This window comes from Barbus barbus (assembly GCF_936440315.1).
Source record: "Barbus barbus genome assembly, chromosome: 31".
In the NCBI taxonomy this organism is placed as follows: domain Eukaryota; kingdom Metazoa; phylum Chordata; class Actinopteri; order Cypriniformes; family Cyprinidae; genus Barbus; species Barbus barbus.
Window position 1 is genome coordinate 7,075,684 of NC_136759.1, and position 27,660 is coordinate 7,103,343.

Genomic DNA, 27,660 nt, shown 5'->3' on the forward strand with positions numbered 1-27,660 from the left:
GAAGATGTTAATATCACCGCAATAGTGTTTAATTAGGAGCGGACCGGCTTCACATTAACACCCCTCTCTCTCTCCTGTCGGTGGGCCCGGGCTTCACTGACACCTCTGTCAGCACAGGTCATTACCACTCCTGCCTTTAATGAATTTTACCCCGTTCCAACTCTGCCTTACATCTAATTAGCTGACAATAATGTTTCGAACTCACACAAGAGCTAAATATAAATATGCATGAATATGCAGCGCGAGCAGGGATGACACATTTCAGTGTCAAGAGGAGAGTTCTCACTAGTTCACATCAGAGACTTTGCAACAGAATATTTCAGCTCTGCACACACTCACAGAGACACACTAATTATCCCAAAGAGTCCACGGCTCTCACATTTGCGCAACAATAGAGCGTCTGAGTATAAAAAGAAAATATAGCTTCTAAATAAATAATGAGGGGAAAGACAGCCGATTTCTGTCAGAGAGTCTTTTTGTTTGAAAATAGAAACTGATAATACCAAAATAAAATAAAAAGTGCTGGGGTTTGATTAATCGCGATTAATTGCATCCAAAATAAAAGTTTTTGTTTATATAATTTGTGTGTGTGTACTGTGTATATTTATTTTGTATATATAAAGAGACACACAAACAGTATATATTTTAAAAATGTTTACATGTATATATTTATATTAATATAAATATTTATATTATATATAAATACATTTAATATATAAACATAACATATTTTCTCAAATATATACATGCATGTGTATATACATAATAAATATATTCTGTACACAAACACTTTTATTTTGGATGCGATTAATAAAATAAAATTTTGCTGGCAACCTATATGTCCAATGAAAAGATTCAGTGCAAACACTGATCAAGGAAAAAAATTATCATCCCTATCAAATCAAGAGTGTTGAACATGATTGCAAATAGTCCAAAATGCTTTGATTTAAATAACTGGCTATGACAAAGAAATAAGAGCTGACCTGCAATGGTATTGAGAAACATCAGGTACTCAAAGTTGGAAATCTCCCGTCTTTGCCAGCGCTGAGTCATATTAGAGGACTTGAAGAGCTGACGAGGGGTGGCCATAGAAATCCGCCTGCAAAAAAAAGCACAGAACTGTACCAATAAGTAGGGCTCAAGCCCAGCTCGACATTTGCTTTCATTTACTTTGATTATTGTGGACTTGGCTTGTTCCGCAGATGGATTATAACTCAAAATATGACATTGTAACATTTAGCTTCCAAAAAAAGACAAAAGAGTACACCAGATCACACACGCAAGGCTGTCACGCTCTTTACTGTGGTGTGTAATGAATGCATCAGTTCCAGCAAAAGAGATTCTTTGCAGATGACCATAATGCGCCTTTGCTCTTGAAGTATACGCAGCACACATGCTTAAAATATGAGAGCAACAGAGATTTCTGGTGCTGTGCCTGAATCGGACCTCTCTCAGGCATTCTCATCCACGTGTAGGACTTGTATGTTTCACTGTCTTTTATTTGTTTCATGCTTTTATCTTCTTACTTGTTTTTGGAATAATTATGTGCACCTTCCTTGCACTTATTCCAACTAAGAACAAAAGAATACAGAAAAGTACTTCTTATTAGCCATGATACAAGAAATGCATTCGTAAATATAATGAAGCACCAGTTGACAGATTTTCAAAATTATATGCACTCACACTTATCCGGGGTAGTGTGGCATACTAAAATGTATAATAAGCCATCATTTCTGCATCATATCAACTAAATTAACAACTAGAGCATCAAATATTTTTGCATATATATATATATATATGCAAAAATATTTGATGCTCTAGTTGGTAATTTAGTTTATATATATATATACACTGTATATGAAATATCACTACAATACAACTGTATCAGTAAGATTTTTAATATTTTTTAAAGAAGCTTCTTCTGCTCATCAAGGCTGTATCTATTTGATCAAAAATACAGAAACAAAACTGTTATTTTGATAAATATTATTGCAATTTAAATTAACAGTTCTCTATTTTAATATACTTTAAAATATAATTTATTGCTGTGATCAAAGCTGAATTTTCAGCATCATTACTCCAGTCTTCAGTGTCACATGATCCTTCAGAAATCATTCTAATATGCAGATTTATAATCAACGTTGGAAACCATTGTGCCGTTTCATTTTTTTTTTTTTTTTTTTAGGCTTCTCTGATTAATAAAAAGTTCAAAAGAACAGCATTTACTTAAAAAAGAAATTTTGTGTTACAACATACAATGCTGTTCAAAAGTTTGGGGTCAGTACATTTTTTTTCTTTCTTTTTTTTTTTTAAGAAGTTAATACTTTTAGGAGGGATGTGTTAAATGAATAAAAAGTAATAGTAAAGACTTATATTGTTAGAAAAGATTTCTATTTTGAACAAATGCTGCAAATTTTAACTTCGTATTCATCAAAGAATCAAAGAAAAAAGCATCACATGTTCCAAAAAAACAATATGAAGCAGCACAACAGTTTCAACACTCATAATAAATCAGCATATTAGAATGATTTCTGAAGAATCGTGTGACACTGAAGACTGGAGTAATGATGCTGAAAATTCAGCGCTGCGTCACAGAAATGAATTCTATTTTAAAGTATATTAAAATAGGAAACCAATATTAGAAATTGCAATAAGATTTCACAGTGTATATACAGATTTTGCAGTGTATATACAGTGCTCTCCACTAATATTGGAGCAAAGACAGCTGTGAAAATAAATATGCATTGTTTATCCTTTTTATCTTTCATTCAAAAAATTCCAACCTATCATTGAAGTAAAAAAATTGAAAGTGGAGGGAAAATCTCATTGTGAAATAAATGCTTTCTCTAGTTCATGTTTGCCACAATTATTGGCACCCAATTATTGCAACGTCCTTCTCCCAGGGTAACAGCTCTGAGTTGTCTCCTATAATGCCTGAAGAGTTTGGAGAACACCTGATAAGAGATCAGAGACCATTTTCTTCATACAGAATCTCACCAGATCCTTCAGATTCACACCTCCATGTTAGTATTTCTTCTCTTCAGTTCACCCCACTCATTTTCTACAGGGTTAAGGTCAGAGGACAGGGCCAGCCAAGGTAAAAGAGTCATTTTGTGCTCAGTGACCCATTTTTGTGTTTATTTTGATGTTTGTTTTTGATTGTTGTCCTGGTGGAAGATCCAAACACGGCCCATTATTAGATTTCTAACAGAGGCAGTCAGGTTTTGATTTTTATCTGTTGGTATTTGATAGAATCCATGATGCCATGTGTCTAAACAAGATGTCCAGGACCTCTGGCAGAAAAACAGGCCCACAACATTAAAGATCCAGCAGTATATTTAACCATGGACATGGAGTGCTTTATTATCCCTGTTTGTACTAAACTCATCTGGTGGGTTTGCTGCCAAAAAGCTCTTTTTTTCAGTTCCATCTGACCATAGAAGCCAGTGTCATTTGAAGTTCCATTCGTGTCTGATAACTGAATTTGCTGGAGTTTGTTTTTGGATGAGTGAGGAGAATTTTCCTTGAAACCCTTCCGAACAACATGTAGGGGATGTTTTTTTAAGGTTTTTTGACCCTAAGACTTAATTAATCTCTACAATTCTCCAGCTGTGATCCTTGGAGAGTCTTTGGCCACTCAAACTCTCCTCACCGTGCATTAGGACGATATCGACACGTCCTGTTCCTTTAGTTGATTGGAACCTCTGAATTATTTTCCTGATGGTGGAAATGGGGATTTTCGGTGCTTTAACTCTTTCCTTAAAGCCACTTTGTATTTTGTGATGCTCAACAATCTTGTTCTGCACATCAGAACTATATTCTTAGGTTTTACTCCTTGTGATTAAGGGAATTTGGCCTTTGTGTGCCTCATATTTATAATCCCGTGGAACAGGAAGTCATGGCTGGACAATTTCATGTTCCTAGTCACCCTGGTGTGCTAAAAAATATCTTATTTACTCATAAGAATTTCTAGGGGTGCCAATAATTGTGGCCAACATTCATTGGAGAAAAACATTTATTTCATCATGAGATTTTCTCCCCACTTTCAATTGTTATAACTAAATGATAGGTTAGAATTTTGTAAATTTTTTGAATGAAACAATGCAGATTTATTTTCACAGCTGCCTTTGCTCATATTTATCAAGGGTGCCAATATTAGTGGAGGCCACTGTATATATATATATACATACATAAATACATACACATATATATATATATATATATATATATATATATATACATATACATATACATATATATATATATATATATATATATACATATACATATACATATACATATACATATATATATATATATATATATATATATATATATATACACACACACACACACAGGTGCATCTCAATAAATTAGAACGTCCTGGAAAATTTCATTTATTTCAGTAATTCAACCCAAATTGTGAAACTCGTGTATTAAATAAATTCAATGCACACAGACTGAAGTAGTTTAAGTCTTTGGTTCTTTTAATTGTGATGGTTTAGGCTCACATTTAACAAAAACCCACCAATTCACCATCTCAACAAACTAGAATACTTCATAAGACCAATACAAATTTGTTTAGTGAATTGTTGGCCTTCTGGGAGTGGCATGGAGGTGATCAGTTTGTGGCACTGCTGAGGTGGCATGGAAGCCTAGGTTGCTTTGGCGGCCTTCAGGTTATCTGCATTGTTGGGTCTGGTGTCTCCCATCTTCCTCTTGACAATACCCCATAGATTCTCTATGGGGTTCCGGTCAGGCAAGTTTGCTGGCCAATCAAGCACAGTAACACCATGGTCATTGAACCAGCTTTTGGTACCTTTGGCAGTGTGGGCAGATGCCAAGTCCTGCTGGAAAATGAAATCAGCATCTCCATAAAGCTTGTCAGCAGAAGGAAGCATGAAGTACTCTAAAATTTTCTGGTAAATGGCTTCATTGACTGTGGACTTCAGAAAAAACAGTGGACCAACACCAGCAGATGACATGGCAGCCCAAATCATCACTGACTGTGGAAACTTCACACTGGACTTCAAGCAACATGGATTATGTGCCTCTCAACTCCTCCTCCAGACTCTGGGACCTTGATTTCCAAATGAAATGCAAAATTTACTTTCATCTGAAAATAGGACTTTGGACCACTGAGCAACAGTCTAGTTCCTTTTCTCCACAGCCCAGGTAAGATGCTTCTGACGTTGTCTCTGGTTCAGAAGTGGCTTGGTAGCCCTTTTCCTGAAGACGTCTGAGTGTGGTGACTCTTGATGCACTGACTCCAGCTTCAGTCCACTCCTTGTGAAGCTCTCACAAGTGTTTGAATCAGCTTTGCTTGACAGTATTCTCAAGCTTGCAGTCATCCCTGTTGCTTGTGCACCTTTTCCTACCCAAATTCTTCCTTCCAGTCAACTTTGCATTTAATATGCTTTGATACAGCACTCTGTAAACAGCTACACCTTTCAGTAATGACCCTCTGTGACTTACCCTCTTTGTGGAGGGTGCCAATGTTCGTCTTCTGGATCATTGCCAAGTCAGCAGTCTTCTCCATTATTGTGGTTTCAAAGAACAAGAGATACCCGGAATTTATACTGTTGGGATGGTCATTAATTGAAACTCAAATGTAAATATTCTAATATTTTGAGATACTGATTTTTGACTTTCCTGAGCTGTAAGCTCTAATCAAAATTAAAACAAAAAAACTTTTGAAATGTTTTACTTTACATGCAATGAATCTAAAATTTATGAAAGTTTCACTTTTTCAAATGAACTTTTTCACGACATTCTAATTTATTGAGATGCACCTGTATATATATGTATATGTATATATGAACTATCATTATAATACTACTGTGATGTATTAATAATGATAATACTAATAATAATAATTTATATAACAACAGCACAACTATAATGCTAATAATTATATTTTTCTTTGCTTACAAATATTAATCTTTATATCTTTATATCGAGGGAAAATGATAGAAAACGACATTCTTGGGATTTAAAAAAAACACACTAAACCATATTGTGTTTTTCAGTATATTTTTTTAAATATTTGCCAATGCTAATTTTTACTCTCATTTCATTCTAATTTTTGCTTGATAGACAGACAGACAGACAGACAGACAGACAGATATAGATAGATAGATAGATAGATAGATAGATAGATAGATAGATAGATAGATAGATAGATAGATAGATAGATAGATAGATGTAGCACCAACAGAATATGGTATCATTTGGTAGGTTCAGTCAGGGACAAACATGCAAAACACCCATGCTGCAAGTAACTACCTCTACCTCAAAGTATTCCAAACAGTTGCACAGCAAAGGAGTACATTTAGGATCAATCGTTTTTGACATTTGATGTGGTCATCATGCTAAAGTTTTAAACAAAATAAAGACGAAGTAAACATTGTTTTGAACAATATTTTGAATGGCAACCACGTGCAGGTGTTCCAGGGAACAAGAAACAGACTTGCCTGGCCTGTGGAAGACCGTAACTTGTGCCGACGCCAACGCAAGGAAGACTGTAGACCACCTTCTTCGCTGTGGGCTGATCGGGGAAGTTAAACATGACGGACGCTGAGGGAGGGAATGACGTCACATGTTAAACAAGGGCCTACGGTACAGTAGATTCAAATATTAGTAAACATTTCCACAAACAGTACAAAGACTTCAGAACAGGCAAACAAATGCTGCTTAGCGATCGTTCAGTCTCACACTATTCTCATTCTTATGGAAATAACAAATACTTATATAAAGAAAAGAACAAATCTCAGTACGTTAGCACAGAAGTATGTTAGTTTACCAAGGCCAATGGGAAGACACTACACTCTTAAAAATAAAGGTTATTTATTGGCATCAATGGTTCTATGAAGAACCTTGAACATCCATGGAACCTATCAAATGCAGAAAAGGTTCTTTATAGTCGAAAAAGGTTCTTTAGATTTTTAAAATGTCCTTCAAAAGGGTTCTTTTTTTAGGAGCTGTTCGCTGAAAGGTTCTTTTGGGAACCAAAAATGGTTCTTCTATGGCATCACTGTAAAAACACCCTTTTGGAACCTTTATTTTTAAGAGTGTATGCTATAAAGAACTATAAATCTCTGACAGCACTGAATCTGGGGAAAAATGGCTTAAAAGCTTTTTTGATTGATTTGATATCAAATTTCACACTAAGATTCAGACTCTTCTTTGAGCTAAATATACATGGGGTGCGGGGAGTTATCCATTAAAGATTAGATATGATTAGTTAATGCATTAAGTATCATGAACTAATAATGAACAATACTTTTATTAATTTCTGCATATACTAAAATAGGAAGTTATACACTACTGTTCAAAAGAATTAATTTTTGGTATGTTGTTGAAAGAAGCCTTTAATGGTCACCCAAATCTGCATTTATCCAATTAAAATACAGTAAATATTGAGAAGTATTATTGCAGTTTAAAATATGTGTGGACACTATATGTTTTTTAGAAAGTTCAAAATCACAGCATTTATTTGAACATAATCTTTTGTAAAATTATAACTGTCTTTAGTGTTAATTTTGATCATTTTAATGCATTCATGCTGAATAAAAGTTTTAATTAACTATGACTTTTGCCTCAATAAACTCCTAATTTGCTGCTTATTAATAGTTAGTTAGTTGTTAAGTTTAGGTATTGGGTAGGATTAGGGATGTAGAATATGGTAATGCACATTATGTGCTTTATAAGAACTAATAAACAGCCAGTATGTTAAGGCATGCTAATAAGCAACTAGTTAATAGTGAGAAATGGACCCTATACTAAAGTGTTACCAAAAGATGTTTTGACCCCAACATTTTTAACTGTAGTGTATGCTAATTATAAATTAACATGAATGTGTTATGAACAATCTCACAAAATTAAGAACAATAGTATAATTTTTAAACTAACATTAACCCAGATTAATAAATGCTGTCAAAAAATGTTTATTATTAGTTGATTATATCTAATAATGCATTAGCTAATCTTAACAAACTGGTCATCCATTTTTGAAGCTGGTTCACCAAGCAGATTTTCAGGAAAGCATGTATAAAACCTGTCACTGGAGCGGTACCTTTTCAAAAAGTACTAATATGCATCTTTTGGAGTTAAATAAGGTACACAAGTCTACCCTGCAAGACCTATTTGTTATTAACTAACTAGGTACTTAGAGCGGCCATTGTTTTTGTATTCATAAAGGCAGTTTTACTTCTGTTGGCCATGAAGATCTCCAGCGCTGTGTTCTGAAGCAGGAAGCGTCTGGTGAACACCGCTCGGATCTCGCTGAACATCCATTTGCCGTGAAGCCCCTCAGAGTAGACCAGCACCTACGCACAGGCCAAAGGAAAGAGATACGTTAACCAAATGGCAATCTAACAGATTTTCCAGACTGTTTTTCAATACGTTGTTACATGTGTTATGATCGTTGCTCGGGAAACACATTCCATAGTTGCAGTTTGATTGTCACTCCAATCATTGTGCCATGAAGCCACTTTGACGGAGCACTGCGAAACATTCCATTCCCCTCAAAAATGCTGGCTGGTATCCATTGAGTGATGGCAGGACAAGCTTTGATTATCTCAAAATGGAGGCATCTCTAAAAAGGCGCTGCTTTCTGTTGATGATGCAAAGGCCCGTCTTTCCACCTTTCCTCCATTTTTTTGACACATCTTTCTCTTGTGGGGCCGACGCTCTCACCGTGCTGTTGGAATACAGTCCCTATGGGCGTAAGGCAGGCATAAAAAATCAATACTAACACGGGGCCGGGGCAAGAGGGGGATCATTAGTGAGTTTCTCCTCGGAGACCCCCAGGGACCTCGGATGCTGGATCAAGAGCTTCATCTTGACAAGTGAGAATGAGCCAAACTCCTTCCCCACCTACCACCACTTTAATGGACCAAGAGGTACACACGCACACACACGGACATACTCGCACACTTCAAGCCCAGGAAAGAGAATGCCTTGTGGCGTATAGATAAGAGCCCATTCTGGGTGGGGGCAGAGGTGAGGAAAGGCACACTGTGTACAGTAACTGTGAATGGGAATGGGAATGGGGTAAGCTTAGCACCTAAAGCTGATAGAGATACCGAAAGCTTCCACCAACCAGATCGACCTTGCTTAATTTCTCTCTGGAATAACGTTCGACACTGACACCGAAGAGCCTCCTGTCACTTCCGGGTCTCTGGGGCTTAATTAAAAATGGATTATATCAAAATGCTCACCAACCACCACCGTAGGTACCCTCTCTCCATACAAACCACCACCAACAACAAAGATCTACACAGATAGGTTTGCCCCCTCTTTGATATAGACCTAAACTCAAAAAGCTGTCGTAGATACAGGTTGTATGGAAAACTGTGGATTGGTTATTAGAACTAGATTTGGCAAATTTGGTATTAGAGGTTCAAAGACTTTCCACCTGAGAGAACAATGGCGAGAACAATAGTAGAAAAAAGTCCAAAAACACAATAATATTATTATTATTAATATATTATGACAAACAAGTAAAAAATAACGACGCTAATAATTACTATTGATAATGATAAAAACAAATGTATATTATTACATATTATAACAAGAATGATAATAAATAAATATTAAACTATTATTATTATAACAATGACAAAAAAATTAACCATATAAAATAATAAAAAAACAATTATTACTGATGATAAAAAACATAAAATTAATAATAATAACAATAATGATGTATGCAATGATGATGATAATGGTTAATATTATTATTATTATTATTATATTAATGCCATGCAAATTAACCATACAAATATAAATTAAAACAAAATTATTATTAATAATGATCAAATAAAAAATATTTTAATGATAATAAAATAAATAAATAAATAATCATTCTATTATAACAATGACATAAAAATCAACCAATGTAATAATAATAAAAACATGTTTTTATTAATGATAAACAAAATAATAATAATAATAGTAATAAATGTAAGTAATGATGATGATGATAATGGGCAGTATTATTATTATATTAATGGCAAGCAAATTAACAATATAATCATTAAATACTACTACTACTAGTTCTACTACTAATGACCAATACAATTATTAAGAAGAAACAGTAGTTGTTTTATTGCTGAACAAAATGTGACAGGTGCTTGCAATCAAAGGTACTTGCCCCTAATTAGAAAAGCATTATAATAATACAAGACCACTTTTTGTTTCAGTGGACATATATTCAAATGTATATGCTTCTACACATGCCATTGCCTGTCTCTTCCTGTGACAAAGTGCAGGCCAAAGGTTAGCCGGCAACAAAAGATACTGCTGGAGAAAAAGCGTCTCAAAATAGGTCACATCAGAAAAAAATTTGTCATAACAACAGAGCTGGCACATCAAACATCAACAAGCCAGTGCCCCTGTAGACACACAGGTCTTTGACAAAGTGCAGTCGTTATTCTTTTCGCCCATCTTTTTGTTCCCATTGTGGAGAAACGGAGATAGAAAGAGAGAGAGAGAGAAGGACAGAGGCCCAGCTGTAAAAAATGGGGCTTAATGAACCTGTCTGGCTGGGCTGTCCGCTGACTGTCAGAGGTGTCACAATGGTGACGAGTGTCAGGGACGAGCGGCCCCGGGTCCCAGACAGGCCTGCCAGCTGGAGGCTTCTGCCCCAATCTAATCACACCAGCAGCAGCCGAGCAGGAACAGGCTCCAGGCTTTTACCTCACTGCTCCCGGCCTGTCAGCGCACACACAGCTACCTAGCCCACGTCCGGATGCTTATGTCTGTTGTATATGCAGCTGTTAGGGTTGGAAAAGCTTCCTAACAGATGCATCTTAACATATCTATTGCATCGGTGCAATTTTGGAATATGCAGTTGTTTTGTTGTCAGTGTAGTTTGGATTCTGTATGTAAACACTGGACCCCTATCGATGACTGGCCCCACAATTCTTCTCGTTTAGTTGGCATTATCAGCTATTATTGAGCATGACATCCAAGCCAAATCTTTTTCACCGTCCCTATTCTTCAAAGGACGCCCCGAACTGCCCGCCGAATGGAACGTTATGACAGGGGTGAATACATCAAAAAGATCCGTCATTTTTAAACCGGACATAATTTTTCACACAGCCCCTCGAGAGATGAGTGCAATCCCTCTCCGTGTCAAATGTGTGCTGAGTCTGGCCGGGGATAGAAGAGCCAGCATGACTGATATGTTTATAAAGCCGGTCGTCTGTCGCACTGACAACCTGCCATCATAGCACCTCTGCTGGGCTCTCTGCAGATTTGTCTAATAGGCTTCCACTGCTGGGACTGAACGTGTGTGTGTGTGTGTGTGTGTGTGGAATGAGAGAGGGGAAAATGTGTCCAGAAAGTGAGAGCACTTGTCTCATCTCAAGAATGGTGACTAATCCCTGTGGTGCGTGAGAGAAAATGTATATATGAGCTAAAGAGTTTCAAACCCACAGCCTAACAGTCATTTTACTTGCACACAGAAACATTTAATAAAGGAACAGTGCACCCAAAATGAAACTTCTGTCATTGTTTATTCACCCAAATGTTGTTCCCACCATGTGACTGTTTTTTTTCCTTTTGCAGAACACAAGAAGAGGCATTTGGAAAGAAAAATATACATGCAACAACAATGTCAAGATCCAAATGGAAAGCAAGCAAGCAAACAAACAAACAAACAAACAAATAAATAAATAAATAAATAAAAGTACCATAAATGAATAGACTATATGAGTATGTCTAGTACTTACATTAAAAAATAAATTATTAAAGGTTCAATAATAATAATGATTATGATTATTATTATTATTGTTATAGCTTTTACATGTTAATAAATATTTATAAAAATACTACTAAAAATTAACAATGAAAACAAAGCTAATGTAGGCCTACATGACATTTTAAAATGTCAAGCACCTAAAATGAATTCATTAAATATAAATAAATAAATGTATAGTCCATATGAGTATGTCTCATACTTACATTGACAATTAATTATTAGATACTCAATAATAATAATAATCATCTAAAATTAATCAATAATAATAATCATCTAAAATAAAAACAAACAAACAAACATAAAAGTATAGCCTATATGACTATGCCTGACACTATTTAAAAATAATTAGAGGTTTAATAATAATAATAATAATTATGTTGTTGTTGTTTTAATATTATAATACTGTATTTATAAATAGTTTAATTCTTCCTATTACTATCATCAAACTTTCAAACTGCATGCAATTGTACTGTGTGTGATATATTTATGTTTTTATGTAAACTTAATTCAGTGAAAATGCACTGTGATCAGTTATGTGTGAGAATCAATAGTTTTTGGTGCAAAAATGCTGTGAAATGTCATGGGTGAACCGATGGCAATTTTTATTTGTGGGTGGGTTGTTCCTTTAAAGAGATTAAACAGAAATTAAAGAGACCTTTAAAACAATCACTGCCACTCAACGGCAGTAATGGACACGTTACAAAAAGGCTGAGCGACTTTTGTAGCTTGTAAATGGCCTTTGCTGCATGCAGGGTACAGTGTGTCTGCTGTAAGGGGCAGCTGAGTTTTAAAGCAGACATGCTGTGGCACTGTAGAGAGGAAAGACCAGCACAGTATGTGACAGTCTTTACCAAAGGCTCTGTTTCTGAACAGGTGGGGGTCTGGACTGTTTACCGCTGTTGTTGGCTACTGGCTTCACGAGAAATAGCACAGGATGACAAGGTGTACTCCAGTCTGCCCACTATGTGTATGAATGTGTGTGTGTGTGTGTGTGTGTGCCCTCTCACCTAGCCTTGTCGCTGCCAAATTCATGCTTACATACTTCTTACTCAGAGTTGCTGCTGCCCTTTCAACCTTAATTTACATCACAAGGAAACTAATTTTAGTGGTTTTGGTCAACATGTGCTCCAAAAAAAATACTGAAATGTTTGTAATCAAATATACTAAAGCTGTGTTCCAATTTAAAGGATGCGTGACATAATTGTGTCTATTTGGAAAGGCTGTACAGGAAATATTAAACAGTACAACTGTTTTTAACATTAGTTTATAATAATAAGTTTTTGGGCATCAAATCTGCATTTTAGAATGATTTCTGAAGGATCATGTTACACTTAAAACTGTAGTAATGGCTGCTGGAAATTCAGCTTTGTCATCAGAAATAAATTCAATTTTAAAATATATTCAAATAGCAAGCAGACATTTTAAATTGCAATAATATTTAACAAAATTTCTGTTTTACTGTACCATTTGATCAAATATTGCCTTGGCATACTTTGGCATTTCAATTAAAAAATGGTTGAATACACTTTAAAGTTGGGCAGCTGGAACATAAGTGAGAATAATTTTATATAATTTAATGCACAACTGATTTATAAAAAATAAATAAATAAAAGCGGGAAAAAATACTGAGCTCTTTCAAAACCACACTAATAAACTATAAAACTAAAGCATGATTAGAAAATTCATCGATCTGTATCTCAAACTGTTTACCAGAAGTTTCTGTAGATCCTTTTAAAAGATGAAAACACTCTGAATGGAAATCACACACACACACACACACACACACACACACATCAAAGGCTGTATTTCCCATCTGATCTCTTCTATTTGTGACATGTGCTTTAAGGAGTGAAAATAAGCAAAATTTAAAATTCCTTCAGATTATCAGAAGCCTCTCATTGGACGCTCCTCACGCAATCCATTTTTCAGCCCCAGTAAAGGGGAATGGCTCCCAGAGCAGGTATCTCCGGAAAGAGGATGTGGTTTTTGCATAATCACTGTCAACATACATTTAGGGTGTGTGAGAGCGTGTGTCGGGGTGACACGGTTTCAGTCGCAAAGCGAGACCGGGGTGATAAACGGATGAATATGAGCTCTGCTCGCTGCTCAGATCACTGCCTAATATGTCCAACTCAGTTTGTCAATAATGGTTTTGCTGCAAGGGCCGTATTTCGGGCGTACTCTTGAGATTGTGCGTGCCATGAAAACAGATATGCCAGCAATGGTGGAATCTTCATGCGATTGAGCCATTTTGATTTTCATTAAATAATGGTTTGCAGGGAAACGGGAAGCTCATCAAAAATCAAAATGGCTACAAAAGGAAACAATAGGCAGAATGAAGCCTATAAATGTCCCCGCAAGCACATACATATGTGCACATGCAGCTAACACTAATCTAGATAAACAGCTTGAGAGGGCTTGTGTTAAGGGCTTTTTAAAAATACAGAGTGTAATTTTCTTTGGGGTCCATTTGCTGAGCCCACACTAATGGCCCTTCTTAAGAGACTCATCATGCTTAAGATGACTGGAATCGCGCTGGCCTGATGAATAGCCTCTCTTCAGCCTGACAGAGAAGTCGCAAACAAAGCACTGCTCTTTCACATTCAAAAACAGTAAGATGGAACTGAAAGAGATAAACTACACATCCAAAAATACGCAGAGATCCCTCCCAATGAACAATTTGGCTATTTCGGTTATGCTAGATGCTTAAATTTTTCTGTAGAACTGCACATATCTTTTCTATTTCTAGCATCAAAATGCTATTCTCATAAAGCGAGGTCCATACACAGATGATTTACTATAATTGCTGTGGAAAAACTTGCCTAATCTACACAAAGACCAGACCTGAACCCTGCTGAACACCTTTTGGATGGGTTTTCAGCATCTGACCTCACTGATGCTTCTTAAAGGGAGCAAATCCCTGCAGCAATGTTTCTAACATTGAAAACCTTTCCAGAGCTATTATTGCTGCAAAGGGAAGACAAAATCGCTGTTAAGACCAATGGTCTTGAAATCAAATGTTCAACAAACACATTACACAACTGATTAAATGTAATCTGGATTATGTAATCTAATTCAAAAAATCAAGTACTCGTAATTAGAGTATTTTACATTTTATAATTACAGATTACAGTTACTTTTTCATGGATTACATGATTACATTTTATTCACACAATGGAAGTTAATTATTCATAACTTCATAGCTTTAACTATATTCACAAATGTCGTGTAAATAACATTGCAAGCCATGGTTCTGAATTGGGGGGGGGGGGCACCCCTCATGCAATTACACCATGAATGAAACAAATGATTTTGCAAGTCTGAAGGAGTTTGCATATTCGCATATTTACAGTTTAATGTCGCTTAATGGTCACACTGACATGCAGGTAAACAAATTAGATATTTATATTATTTTTAGTGTTCAAGTGTTTAAATAATGGTTTATGGTGATGTTTAATGCATTTTATGCTGTTGATATAAAAAAAATATAATATGCGTTCATTCTCGTTGCTGTTTTATATCAATACGGTGCGTTTAATGGTGATCTTAAAACAAGTTTGATGAAAAAAGTAATCTAAAAGTAATCTAAAAAGTAGTCAGAATACATTATCTAAAATGAGTAACCTAAATTCTGTTACTACAGCTTTCATCATGTAATCTGCGAGCAGTAATGGACTACAATTTGTAAGTAATCTACTCAGCACTGAGTGTATAGACAATGCAATGGATATATTACACAAAAAAATTAATCTGGAAGCGAGTATGAGGGGTCTTTGCACCGTACAATTAATGAGCCTTTTGCCCGAACTCGGCTGTTGTGAAACTCACATCATCTATTATTTTTTCCTCCAAGAATCTCGCTCACCCCTTTAGATTTCTCCATGTTCTTTATAGCAAAGCACAAAGATATCATAACGGTTTCCTCCCCAGTGCCAACAGACACACGTTGAAGATTAGCAGCCATATCAAGACCACAAAATAAAATAAAATACTTTCTGCTAGAGAAACACTCATATATAAAAAAAATATTTTGGCACAATAAGATAGCTACTTGCACTAGAATGCGTATCCTAGGAAGTCTCTGCGTTGATTGGGAGGGGTGTTGCTTTCATCCTCAGGGGCAAGTAAAATGGAAACAGTGGAGGGTAATCTGGCTGTTGAGCATGGTAGATAATTTGCACTTGATCCCCTTGTAATTATATAGTTTAAATCTTTTTCCCTCGCTAATCCAGAGCCGCATGGAGAGGTTTTCCAGGCGGTGTTGACGGGGCTGTTGAACAACCCTCGTCAACTTATGTCAAATGCTTCCTAGAGGATTTCGGGAGTGGGAGGAGAACACTGGTGTTGATATAATTATTTTGACTGTGTTTATTTCATGCGCACATGTACTTTGCATATCGCTCCCCACCGTGAGGAAGAGATGGAGGTGGAAGAAGTCTTGAAAGGAACAAGATGGAGGGGGAACTAAATTCATTTGAGTTTTGCAGTTAAATCTCGCAATTAATTACAATTTCGTAAGCACAATTTACGGCATCTTTTCAGAGTAATCAATGATTGTACTGTTTTAAGACATGCATCTTGTTTTTAGATATACACAATTAAATAAGTAGATCATTATGTTGCAGTCAGACAAAAATGATCTCCCCTGATGACCTGTGTTTGATTGCTAAGCTGAAGCATGTGGGTGTTACGTACGTGTATGTGCTCTCGGTGGTATCCCTGCTGGCCAGCGGGACAGCGGACCATCTTGCAAGCCTGCCAAAGCTGACAGCCTGTGACAATCTGCTTGGCGCGTGGCTATTTGACTAATTACACTGGATTACAGCATATTCATGCAAGCTGTTTTCTCCAGGGTTAGTGACCTAGACATGCTAGCTCCAACACACGCTAAGCTCACAGGAAGAGATATTTTTCTGTAGAAGAAAATGAAAATAGAAGTGGCTTCACTTCTTTGTCTTGGTTCATCAGTGAATGTGTATCTCAACTGGAAGCCCAAGTCATGCTGTCTCTTCTGAATCCCCATAAGGCCATACAGAGGCCAATACAGAGATTAATATTTCTGTTTCTTTTTTTCTATCCATGATTTGAAAAGGGAAATGCTTGTAATGCGAGTATACAAAAGACAGCAAGTTCATAAAGTGATTTATTACTCATAAGAGTAAATGTTCCCCAAAGCTGGATCATAGGCATTTCCTCATTGATTGAGATTTTGTGCTGAAATGAGATCTTGATTAATGGTGGAGAGTCACACGGGAGAGGTTCAGTCTGTAGGATAAAATCTTTATTTTCCGGTCATTTCCGCTTGGGAAACTCTGGGGCTGTTCCAAAATCCCTTGCTAGGCATGTGTGTAAAACATATCTCTAAATCAATGCTACTTGAATGTGGAGTGTGTATTTTTATGCATAATTGGCTGAGTTAAAGTGGTTGGGATTCTTCAGTCAGTCTTTCTGCAGGTTACAAAATTACTGTGTTTATGAAAGATTAATTGAATAATTCATTCAGTTGATTCATTCAAAACAGATTCATTTAGGAATGATAAGATTGAGTCACTGAATTATTCACTCAACTTCAAAATACTGATTCATTTATGAGAGAGAATCACTGAATCATTAAATTAACAGATTAATGCAAAAACAGTGATTCATTCAACAGACACAGCATTACTGTGTGTTACTTGAAGATATGCAACTGGAGCCATCAATTAACATGAAAACTTTGCTTTGTTTGTTTAAGAAACCAGAGCAGCTTGATGTAGCAACATTGACTCAAACAATGGCCTGAGTTTGGGGGCGGGACTATTGGTTACCCTGACCAATAGCAGAAGGGAGAATGCATTCAGGGAAACCTACTTGAGAAGAACCATTATTTTTGCAAACTCCACATTTTCAAAACTAAAATGTAGTGAAATTCTTACTAGCAATCAAAGTCTCAAAGTAATGTGTTCTCATGGGACCAGCTGTCCATTCATATGCAATCGCCAAAGTAATCGCCTCTGCTATCAACAAAAATGGAAGCCGAGACTTTAACAAAGGCAAAAGGGGAGAAATGAGGCGTACAATAAGTGTGTTTAGAACACAACGACTCTCCCAATTGTGCTAAATCAATCCCAGACTTGCAACAAAGAGAGACCAAAGCTTTGCTATTTGTATCCTCTCCTCTGGCTCAAGCGCAGTGTAATAATAGTCTTAAAGTAAGCATTGTAGGAAGAGAATACTTGAGTGGCTTACACAGACCGTCTTATGAAACATTTAGGCAGCGGTTTCCAAGGGTCCAAGGAGGGTGGAAGAAAAGGTAACGTGGCAGAATGGACTTCTAGCGTTCCGCCGGCCTTATTGTACAGAAGTCACATCAAATTAACTCTGAGGGCCATTTGCAGGGCCTTTTTCTCTCTGCCGAGCTTTTCAGAACAGATTAAGCTATGAAAACTTTAGAATTACTAAAGCACCTATTAAGCATTATACACCGTCCTTTCTTCAGCTCTCCCTTTGAACGCGATTGAATGCATTAGGGCATTCAAAAGACTCTGAGAGGAGAAAGGCTGGAGTTATTGGGGAGGAAACATGATGACAGAAATATTTAAATTATATAAAATGACTGCCACAGAACTCACAACGTCGAACTTTCCAAATGTGTTCACAAAAAGCCTCTGTAGAGCTTAAAAATTGACATGAAATTGATTTATTATTATTTATTACCCACTTGACAGTTCGTTATTTCCATCATCACTGGAGCTCAAACTATAAGCTGTCATCAACTTCTTGATTATATCAAAGAGGTTTTAAGACAACTTGTGTTTTTTAAACTCTTAAATTTATAGTACAATGTGTGTTTCTTGTCCACATCCAAACTCAGCAGGGGACACAGGGCTGGAGCAGTTCAAAGCAGCATGGGAAGAGCATGAATGGTAATTGTACTTAACAGGATTGGAGAGGGCCCTGACGGTAGCTCTTGAGACGCAGGTCGTGTGACGTTAAATGGCTGTCACCCACTCAAAGATCCATGGCTTGGGAAGAGGACAAACAAAAACCGCTGCTATTCGCTCACATGCAATGTCAAGAACAGGGTCCCTGCAACTCCAGGCAACCTGAAATATGTTGCTCATTAAGTCCTAAAGTCTTGGGTATCTAAATTTCAGGACTTATGGAATGCAGACTAGGGTTTCAACTAAAAGTTATATATAAATATGAAGCGAGGACATCTGCTATAGGGGAATACAACTGAGAGATGGGGTTGTTCTTTTGCCCTAGACTATGGGCTATAATGAGACCTCAAGGGGAATCTGCCTATTAAAACAGCAGGTATCTAACACCTTCCCAGAAATATTGCTTTGACTATAGCCATTTCATATATACACATAAAACAACATAGCTATAGTGCTGCCTAGCTTTTATGCTTCAATGCAAGCAGAATGAGAATTTGGGGGATAAGAGTATTATTAGTATTCAAGGTACACATTTACATTTTTTAACAGTTCTTGCTTTCTTTGGGAATCGAAGCCATGACCTTAGCATTGCTAGTGCCATGCTCTATTGTTTGAGCGCCAAGAAATTGAATAATATTAAATAAAACGAAATAATAACACAAAAAAAAACAGTATTTGTTCATATCTTGTATACATATACACACAGAGACTACAAAAACCTCTAGCCTCTGGGCCTTCTGCCTTTTCTCCTTTTGTATTCCCATCAGCCACAAAATACCAAAACAATTGGATTGGGATCAAATGGACTGATGCTCGAAAAGCTCGAAAGATGGACACATTTGCATTTCACAGGGTCCGAGTGACGAATCGAAACAAAGTTCCACACTGGCCATTGTTTGGCATTTTACCAGTCTAGTCTTAAAACAGCAACATGCGGTGCGCCATTCAAACCAGAACTTGCAGTTTGGTTCACATACTCGTGAATAATAGTTGGATGTGATATTTCTGAAACAATAACCTTCAACTTTACTGAATCCATTATGTATGACTAGAGGAATGAACCAGCGCACCTCGGTCGTGTCTTGTGTGATCGAAGAGTATCCCCTCATCTATTCAAATGCCAAAATAAGCCTTCCCCTAGCACCAACATCAATCACGTTAATTACGCCAAACACCATAATAACAATAATTACAATAATATCTCATTAAGAAGGAGAGAGTGAATGATGGGGGAGAATTAATAGCAGGCAGGTGTACAACACGCTGCAATTACAGAGCCTGAAATTACATTCGCCCAAAATTACACAATCGCCCAAAGGCAAACTGAGAAGAAAGAGAAAGACTCCTAGTCAGAGAAAGTGAGAGGGAGGGAGGGGAGGCGGAGAGAAAGTGGGAGTGAAGTTTCCCTAGCCCCCAAAAAAAATTAAATAAAAAGAGAATTGCAAATAAGCAAATAAAAATGTCTTAAATGTGTAAATTAGGGGGAATAAAAAGAAATGAAAAGGAGGGGGGAGGAAAAGCAGCTTTTCCTGGCAGAGTTGTGGGCACGGATGAAAGGGGAGCAGCCCACTGTGATCAAGGGATCCACGGAGCTCTGCGGCAGCCATCAAGCCTGCACCTCTGCCGGCGACTGGCAGCTTCTTCTTCTCCTTTCAATCATTCATTACGCCAAGCCGGAGTTGTACAGGAAGCGCCTCCTTGCCTTGACCTATCATATTACAGCTTCTGTAAACGGATAATCCGCGTTCGTCAGATGGTGTCAATACCTCCGCCTGTTTTTGTGTGCGCTCAGCCCCGCCAACAGCTAAATTGACACAATAATAAAATCATTTGAATTGCTGCACAGTGCAGAAGTCAAGAGCACATATTGTATACTGCCCATGTTTGTGTGTACACACACATTGCTCAATAAATAAATTTCTGCAAAAACAAGTCTGCAAAGATTATGATTTCTCAAGGATCATGTGACACTGAAGACTTGAGTAATGGCTGCTGAGTATTCAGCTTTACCATCACAGGAATAAATTACATTTTAAATTATATTCAAATACAAAACAGTTATTTTAAATTGTAATATTATTTCACAATATCACTGTTTTTAGTGTTTTCTAATCAAATAAATGCAGCCTCTTGACTGTCTTATTGCTTAAAATAGTGAGAAAATAGTGGCAACAGCAAAATGAATGCATGTATATGCAAAAAATTACCTTTATTATTAATAATAATATGAATTATGAATTATTGAAATTAAATGTTACTGTTAATTGGACATGTGTGTCTTTTATAGATTATATATAGATTATAACACCAGTTACCTATGTAGATAGGTACATAGGGGGGGCAGTCGTGGCCTAATGGTTAGAGAGTCGGACTCGTAATCGAAAGGTTGCGAGTTCGAGTCCCCGGCCGGCAGGGATTGTAGGTGGGGGGAGTGAATGTCCAGCGCTCTCTCCACCCTCAATACCACGACTGAGGTGCCCTTGAGCAAGGCACCGAACCCCCAACTGCTCCCCGGGCGCCGCAGCATGGCTGCCCACTGCTCCGGGTGTGTGTTCACGGTGTGTGTGTGTGTGTGTGTGTGTGTGCGTGCATTTGTTCACTACTCACTGCTGTGTGTGTGCACTTGGATGGGTTAAACGCAGAGCACCAATTTCGAGTATGGGTCACCATACTTGACAATACGTCACGACTTTACTTTTACTTTACTTTACTTTACTAGATGTAATTATTTTTAATAACAATAATTATTATTGTAATTAAATACTACTGTACTGTGCATATATAATGTCATATTTTTCCTTAATTTCTTCATTTTTTTATTTGTATTTATTTTTTTAAAGCAGACTATAAGATGCCTAGCTGGCTGCTGAATGTTTTATTGTAGGGAGAGCATGTGGTCATCAGGATGGCTCTTTTAGCCCGAGGGCTGTTCCAGCGTGCAGAGAGAGCCCTCAAGGCAGGAAGCGGCATGTCAGCTCTTCCTCTGCCCTCTCCAGGAGTTTCAGCAGAAGCTGCACACCTACTGAATTTTGATTATGGAAGGCGACTGGCTCAACCGCTACAGTAATGAGGCCAGTCGAGAGCCGCCACAAGCTGGAACCCCAAAAAATCCAACAAAACACTACAACAGGAGGCCAATGGAATGTATTATGCCTTTGAGTCTGGGATCTGATTCAGGTGGAAAGGAACTAAATAGCAAAATGCTAACATATTTGCAAACTTGCTTAAGTTTAGCAATCAACAATCCTAAACAAGCTGTCATCTGAGAATTTAATAACAAATTTGCCCCTTTCAACGTGTTATAGGCTATCAAAATGTAAATATCAGACGCTAGCTTAGTTTAAAAGAGACTAACCGATTAACTGGTTAGTCATTTTGTCATTGCCTGCTCTTAAAAGCACCACTGACCATAAAATGAGCTTCCTAATTCATTTGGCCCTGAAATCAGACTTTCTCATAAAGCAGAGGTTAGTATATCAATCATTTTAACCTTCACTGAGGCTATGTGTCAGCATCACAAAACAGCTCATGTGGTGTTAATGAGCGTGTAATATAAAACACCGGCCACTAGCTCCATATGTCGCAGCATTATGGAAAACAGAGTCCTGCTTCTGTTACCAGACAGATTTGTAGAGCTATAGTCTAAGATATGCATAATAAATCAAAATAAATGTTGCAAAATTTGCAACAAACTGATTATTTTGCCTCTTTTACTCATCTAGAATTTATACATAATTCAAGAATCATCAAGAATTTATACATAATTTATACATAACTGATATACACACACACATATATATGTATGCATGCATGTATGCATAAATTATTATTTTGCCACTTTTACAAAGAATTTATACAGTATATATTCTTAGATGAGTAATAGAGGCATTATATATTGCAACAAATTCTAATTACTTTGCCACACACACACACACATTTATATATATATATATATATATATATAAAGTGGCAAAATAATCATTTATACATATATAGGCCTATATATATATATATATGTATGTATATATAACTACATACATAGCATGTATTGACATTAAAATTGTGCAAAATTGTTGACAAACTTTGATTACTTTGTCACTTTTACAGTAATTTTGCAAATCTTAAACCGCATCTCCACAAAAGAACAACAAAATCCGTTGATCAGCGAGTCGGCTCTCCATTTCACATTGTCAATTAAATGTCATTGTGGAGGGATTCTCTGTATAAGTCAGCAGGCGGAAACGAGGCGGAGGCTCGTCCGCGTTATTAATGGAAATTATATACGTCAATATGGCCGTGTCGCCTCTCACGTGTCAGCCTGTCGTCTTACACAAAGGAACTGGCAACTTATGAACTGCCTGCGCCAGTATGTCGAGTCCATAAAACAACTGGCCCCGGTCACCAGGGAGCCCCCCTCGGTTCCGCCCCCTCCCTCGAACAGAAACCGCCCCCCTCACAACAGATGACACAGATGGGGAGAGGGCAGACAAAAAGGGGGGCTTCCTTTGTAGCAAGTGGGAACCTTTTCAAAAAGCCATTCATGCAACAAATTGGGGAAAGCTGGACCTCACTGCATCACTATAGGTTCTTTCTTTTTCAATGGCTAACCTATAAGTGCAGACAAATTTATGACTTTCTTTGTGATAGAGCAATAACATACGCAGCTGAGAGTTGCAGGATTACAAATGATTTGGGTATTTTTAGCGTTTTGTTTTGGCAGCAACTCTACATTAATAAAAGTTTTAGGTCACACGTGCATTGAGAAACGCTACTGTTGAAAGATTAAAAATGTAATTTAAATGTCTGTCCTGCTAACTTCTGCAGTGATTTATCTAATGGATTTGACTGTTCTTATACTTTAAAGCATTAAAAAAGTAACCTCCCTCTCTTGAAGGCTCGATCTACTCTTTACTGCTTCACGAGATGTTTCGCTAGAAAGCACCTGTCTTACTTTGCAGTTTGCTCACTTTCTTTTCGGTTTATTCTTGCTCTCCTGCGGCGGCTTCTTCCCCCCTTCTACCTTTTCTCCTCCCTTTTGCAATCTGCATAGAGAGACATTTGTCATCATTAGCCCAGCTCTGACAGTTGGCACCCAGCACCTCAGATCTCAAGGACTGGCAATTATGAAGCCTTCATCCCTTATTTGGGTTACATGGCCTAATTTCATCATGGGCTTCAACCACCAGCATTTCATTACCCGAGCCCCCCAACCTGGGAAAAAAAAGCACAGTCTTTTTCTCTCGTTTTCTTTCTCTTTGTTTTCACCCTCCAGAACCGACTGTTGAGCACATGTGCTTCTCAGAATAGGGCAGTATAATTAATTTGAAATGTATCAAGGCATTGTCCTCACCGGGGCTGTTGAGCGGATGTTCTGGTTGAGTATCATCGGGTCAGTGAGCGAATGATTACGGACTCAACCTCTAAACATGGGTTGTCTCCAAGACATTAAGATTAATCACAGGGAGCTGAAGAGGTTGGTGTCTTGTGACGGCCGCTTGTTAAACGTGTTTTACCGAGCTTGGGGTTTGTGTACGCCGCTTGAAAACAAACACATGAAAATAAACAGGTTCGTATGGAAATGATGCTTCATGAGAAACTTTCAAAAGTTTGAAAAGTTTATAGAAATTTACATGGAAAGTTATTCATTCTCATGAGGTTTCAAACTTATATGGCTTGCTTTCTTCTGCAGAACCAATATATATATATATATATATATATATATATATTTTTTTTTTTTTTTTTTTTTTTTTTTAACAATGAAAGTCAATGGGGTCCAATACAACACAGGACTTTTATTGTATGGAGGTGGAAAAGGTGCACAAATATGTTTGTCAAAATTTATTTTTTTATGTTCCACAGAAGAAAGTAAGTCATAAAGGGTTTTAAAACGACACAATTTTCATTTTTGGGATTCGTTTGCTGAATACAAAATTGAAATGATGCTTCAAACCTTTCAAACGTTTATAGAAATTTAAAGGGAAAGTTCAATGAAAATATTCAACCTCATGATGTTTCAAACGCATATGGCCTTCTTTCTTCAGCAGAACCAAAAAATATATATTTTAAGGATTTTTTTTTTAACAATGAAAGTCAATGGGGTCCAAAACAACACAGGACTTTCATTGTATGGAAAAAGCTCACAAATACATTTTTCTAAATATCTCCATTTGTGGTCCACAGAAGAAAGTAAGTCCTACAGGTTTAGAAACTACACAATTTTAATTTTTGAGATTCGTTTGCTGAATACAAAATGGAAATGATGCTTCATGGGAAACTTTCGAAAGTTTGAACAGTTTATAGAAATTTAAAAGTAAAGCTCACCAAGAAATGAAAATTCTGACAACATTTATTCAACCTCATGACATTTCAAACTTATTTTAACAATGAAAGTCAATGGGGTCCAAAACAACACAGGACTTTCATTGTATTGAGGGGGATATATGCACAGTACATTTTCCAAAATCTTCTTTTGTGTTCCACAGAAGAAAGTAAGTCATACAGGTTTAGAAACGACATGAGAATAAGTAAATGACACAATTTTCATTTTTGTGCAAATGATCCCTTTAATTTGCCCCACATATGCAGAATAGCTGATATTGTGACTGCACCTACATCTAAGTGAACACGCCTCAAAAAAATCTTCAAATGCGTAAAATTTCGGATTAAAGGACATTAAAATCAAAAGGTCCTTTTTTGAATAAACTAATGAAATCAATGCTAAATCTATGCAAATAAATGCACGTCATTAATCAGAGAAGCTGACAAGCAACGCATATTGCTGTGGGGGGAGAAAGGGTGATGGCAAAGCTCAAAAAAGTGATTAATTTTCCAACGTTCCTCTCTCTCCCTTGCACTTGAGGGTTACTGTTTTGCTTTAGCCTATCTAGTCCGCTATACCAAAAAATTCAGCATTTTACGGGGTGGGTTTTGTCCTCCCAAACTCCCCCCGAGAGGAGGCTTCTAATACAGCATGGAAAATAAAACAAATGGAGGGAGAGAATTCAAAGCGTGAGAGGTAGGGGGCTGACAGCTGATAGGCAAGAGAAAATTAACTGGGAGCCCTGCAGTGTGGCCATATTGCCTGGAATAACCGAATTTGCTTCGGAAGAAAACTCAATGACAATTTTGATATCCATTTGCAGGAAGCTGAAAGGGATATGTCATAATAAGTGTCCATCTTGTATAATGCAATCCCCACCAGCGCCGAGCTCCACACTAATATTGCTTGTCTTAAATGGCATAGCCTTTAATATGATTTATATTTGACTTCTCCACTCCATTAAGTGCACTCGATAATCTGTGCTTTGACCTAGCGATGCCTTTTGGCTCAGATCCATTTTTGCTATTCTTTTTTTTTCTCTTCCGCTGTCGCAAAATGATGATGGGATCAGTGTAAAGAACTGTCCGTGAATGATGATGAAATAAAGCTGAGCTGACCTCCTTTTGTCAATGAATAATAGGATTATTAATATCAGTGTGGAGAATGACTATTAACTTCAATTAGGACTCTCTAAAGCTCTTGATATATTCAAATCTGCTAATAACTCTCCTGGTACTATTAATATCGGCATACAGTGTTCTAGCTACATAGAGGTGCTATCTAATGTTGTCCCGTGATTTTTTTTTTTTTAATTAGTATGTTAGATTATTAATGAAGGATTCTAATTAAATACAGTGATGCAAAAACTGCAGCACTCTCTGCAATGCATTTCATACATATTAAAATCTTCTTCTACACACATAAAAACAAGAAAAGGAGTCAAAGAAACAGAAAAGAATCACATTGTTAATGTCATATTATATTTAAAAATAATAATAATAAACAAAATAATACAATTTTAAAATGAATAAAACAATCAAAAGTAATATGATTTAAAAAAATAAGTAAAATAATACAAACAAAATGTAATATATATTTACATTTTAAAAATACTGAAATAATTTTTTCATTTATAATCTTTACATTATAACAAATTGCTAAATTAACAATTGAAAGATGGTGACTAAAAACCTGTAGCAACTGTAAGACCTTCATTTAATCATCAATTTGTTTAAAAACAATACTATTCTGTGACAGTTAAACATGGTACAACGTGTTTGACAAGGGCCTTTATCAGCACGCCTGACCATTTTGACAGGACAATCGCTCTTCAGAACGAGACGGGAGGGAGAGAGAAAAATGAAGAGATCATTGGCAAGGAAACTCCAGAACAAAGAGGCCTTCAACGAGCTAAACGCTTCCTGGGTCATATGCTCATCCAAAAAGTGGCGGAAGCCGGAGTCATTGTATTGATTTACACAATCAGGCATCCTATTCGCTGGGTCAGAAATAGCAGCCATACTGTTGTCACATTCTCATATATCACAGCAAAGCCTGTGGATAGTGTGTTATGTCACAAAGACACACAGAGTGCGTGAGAGGAGAGGGGGTTCAAGGTCAAGGGGGATTTGAAGTGCCTCGGTCACACTTTACAGGACACTTGAGTCACGTATACAGTATTGAATGGTTTTATATTAAAATGATTTAAGATGCAGCATAAAAGTTTCCAATACTGAATAGCTCTCGTTAATTTTATAAAAGTGTGTTTATAAACTTCCTGGAGCTGATCCTAGACAATTATGTATTACAATATCATAAAACTCTGAAATGGAAATACTGATAAACACCGACTTGAGTTCCGTTCCATAAAGTACACTCTTCATTTGCAATAGGTCAGTTTCCAACGTTGAGTGTGAGAGTGTTAAAATATTAACAGGAGCTAATACGAGATGAAATTATGCCAGATACTGTAACAGTGTACTGCTATTTACTGTAACACACTGGCAAACAATAGACAAGCAACTGATTCAGACATACAAAAGCTGAACACATCAGAGCATGAACCAGTGAAGGGAGGGAGACCGCCTGATCTTATACGGTTGGGTGCCTGCCATGTAATGTGTGTGTGTGTGTGTGTGTGTATGTGCATG

At 36.9% G+C, this 27,660-nt stretch overlaps 1 protein-coding gene across 2 annotated transcripts in view; it reads right to left on the reverse strand.

Annotated features, from left to right (window-relative positions):
* Positions 1-27,660, reverse strand: part of LOC306851657 (neurobeachin-like) — a gene marked incomplete at its 5' end in the record, with an annotated part of 296,026 nt that overhangs the window by 62,371 nt on the left and 205,995 nt on the right. For both annotated transcript variants that reach the window (XM_079388064.1, XM_079388063.1), the window contains 3 exons: positions 984-1,099; positions 6,474-6,576; positions 8,210-8,327. In XM_079388064.1, coding sequence (XP_079244190.1) covers positions 984-1,099; positions 6,474-6,576; positions 8,210-8,327 — 337 coding nt within the window. The remainder of the gene's footprint in view (positions 1-983; positions 1,100-6,473; positions 6,577-8,209; positions 8,328-27,660) is intronic.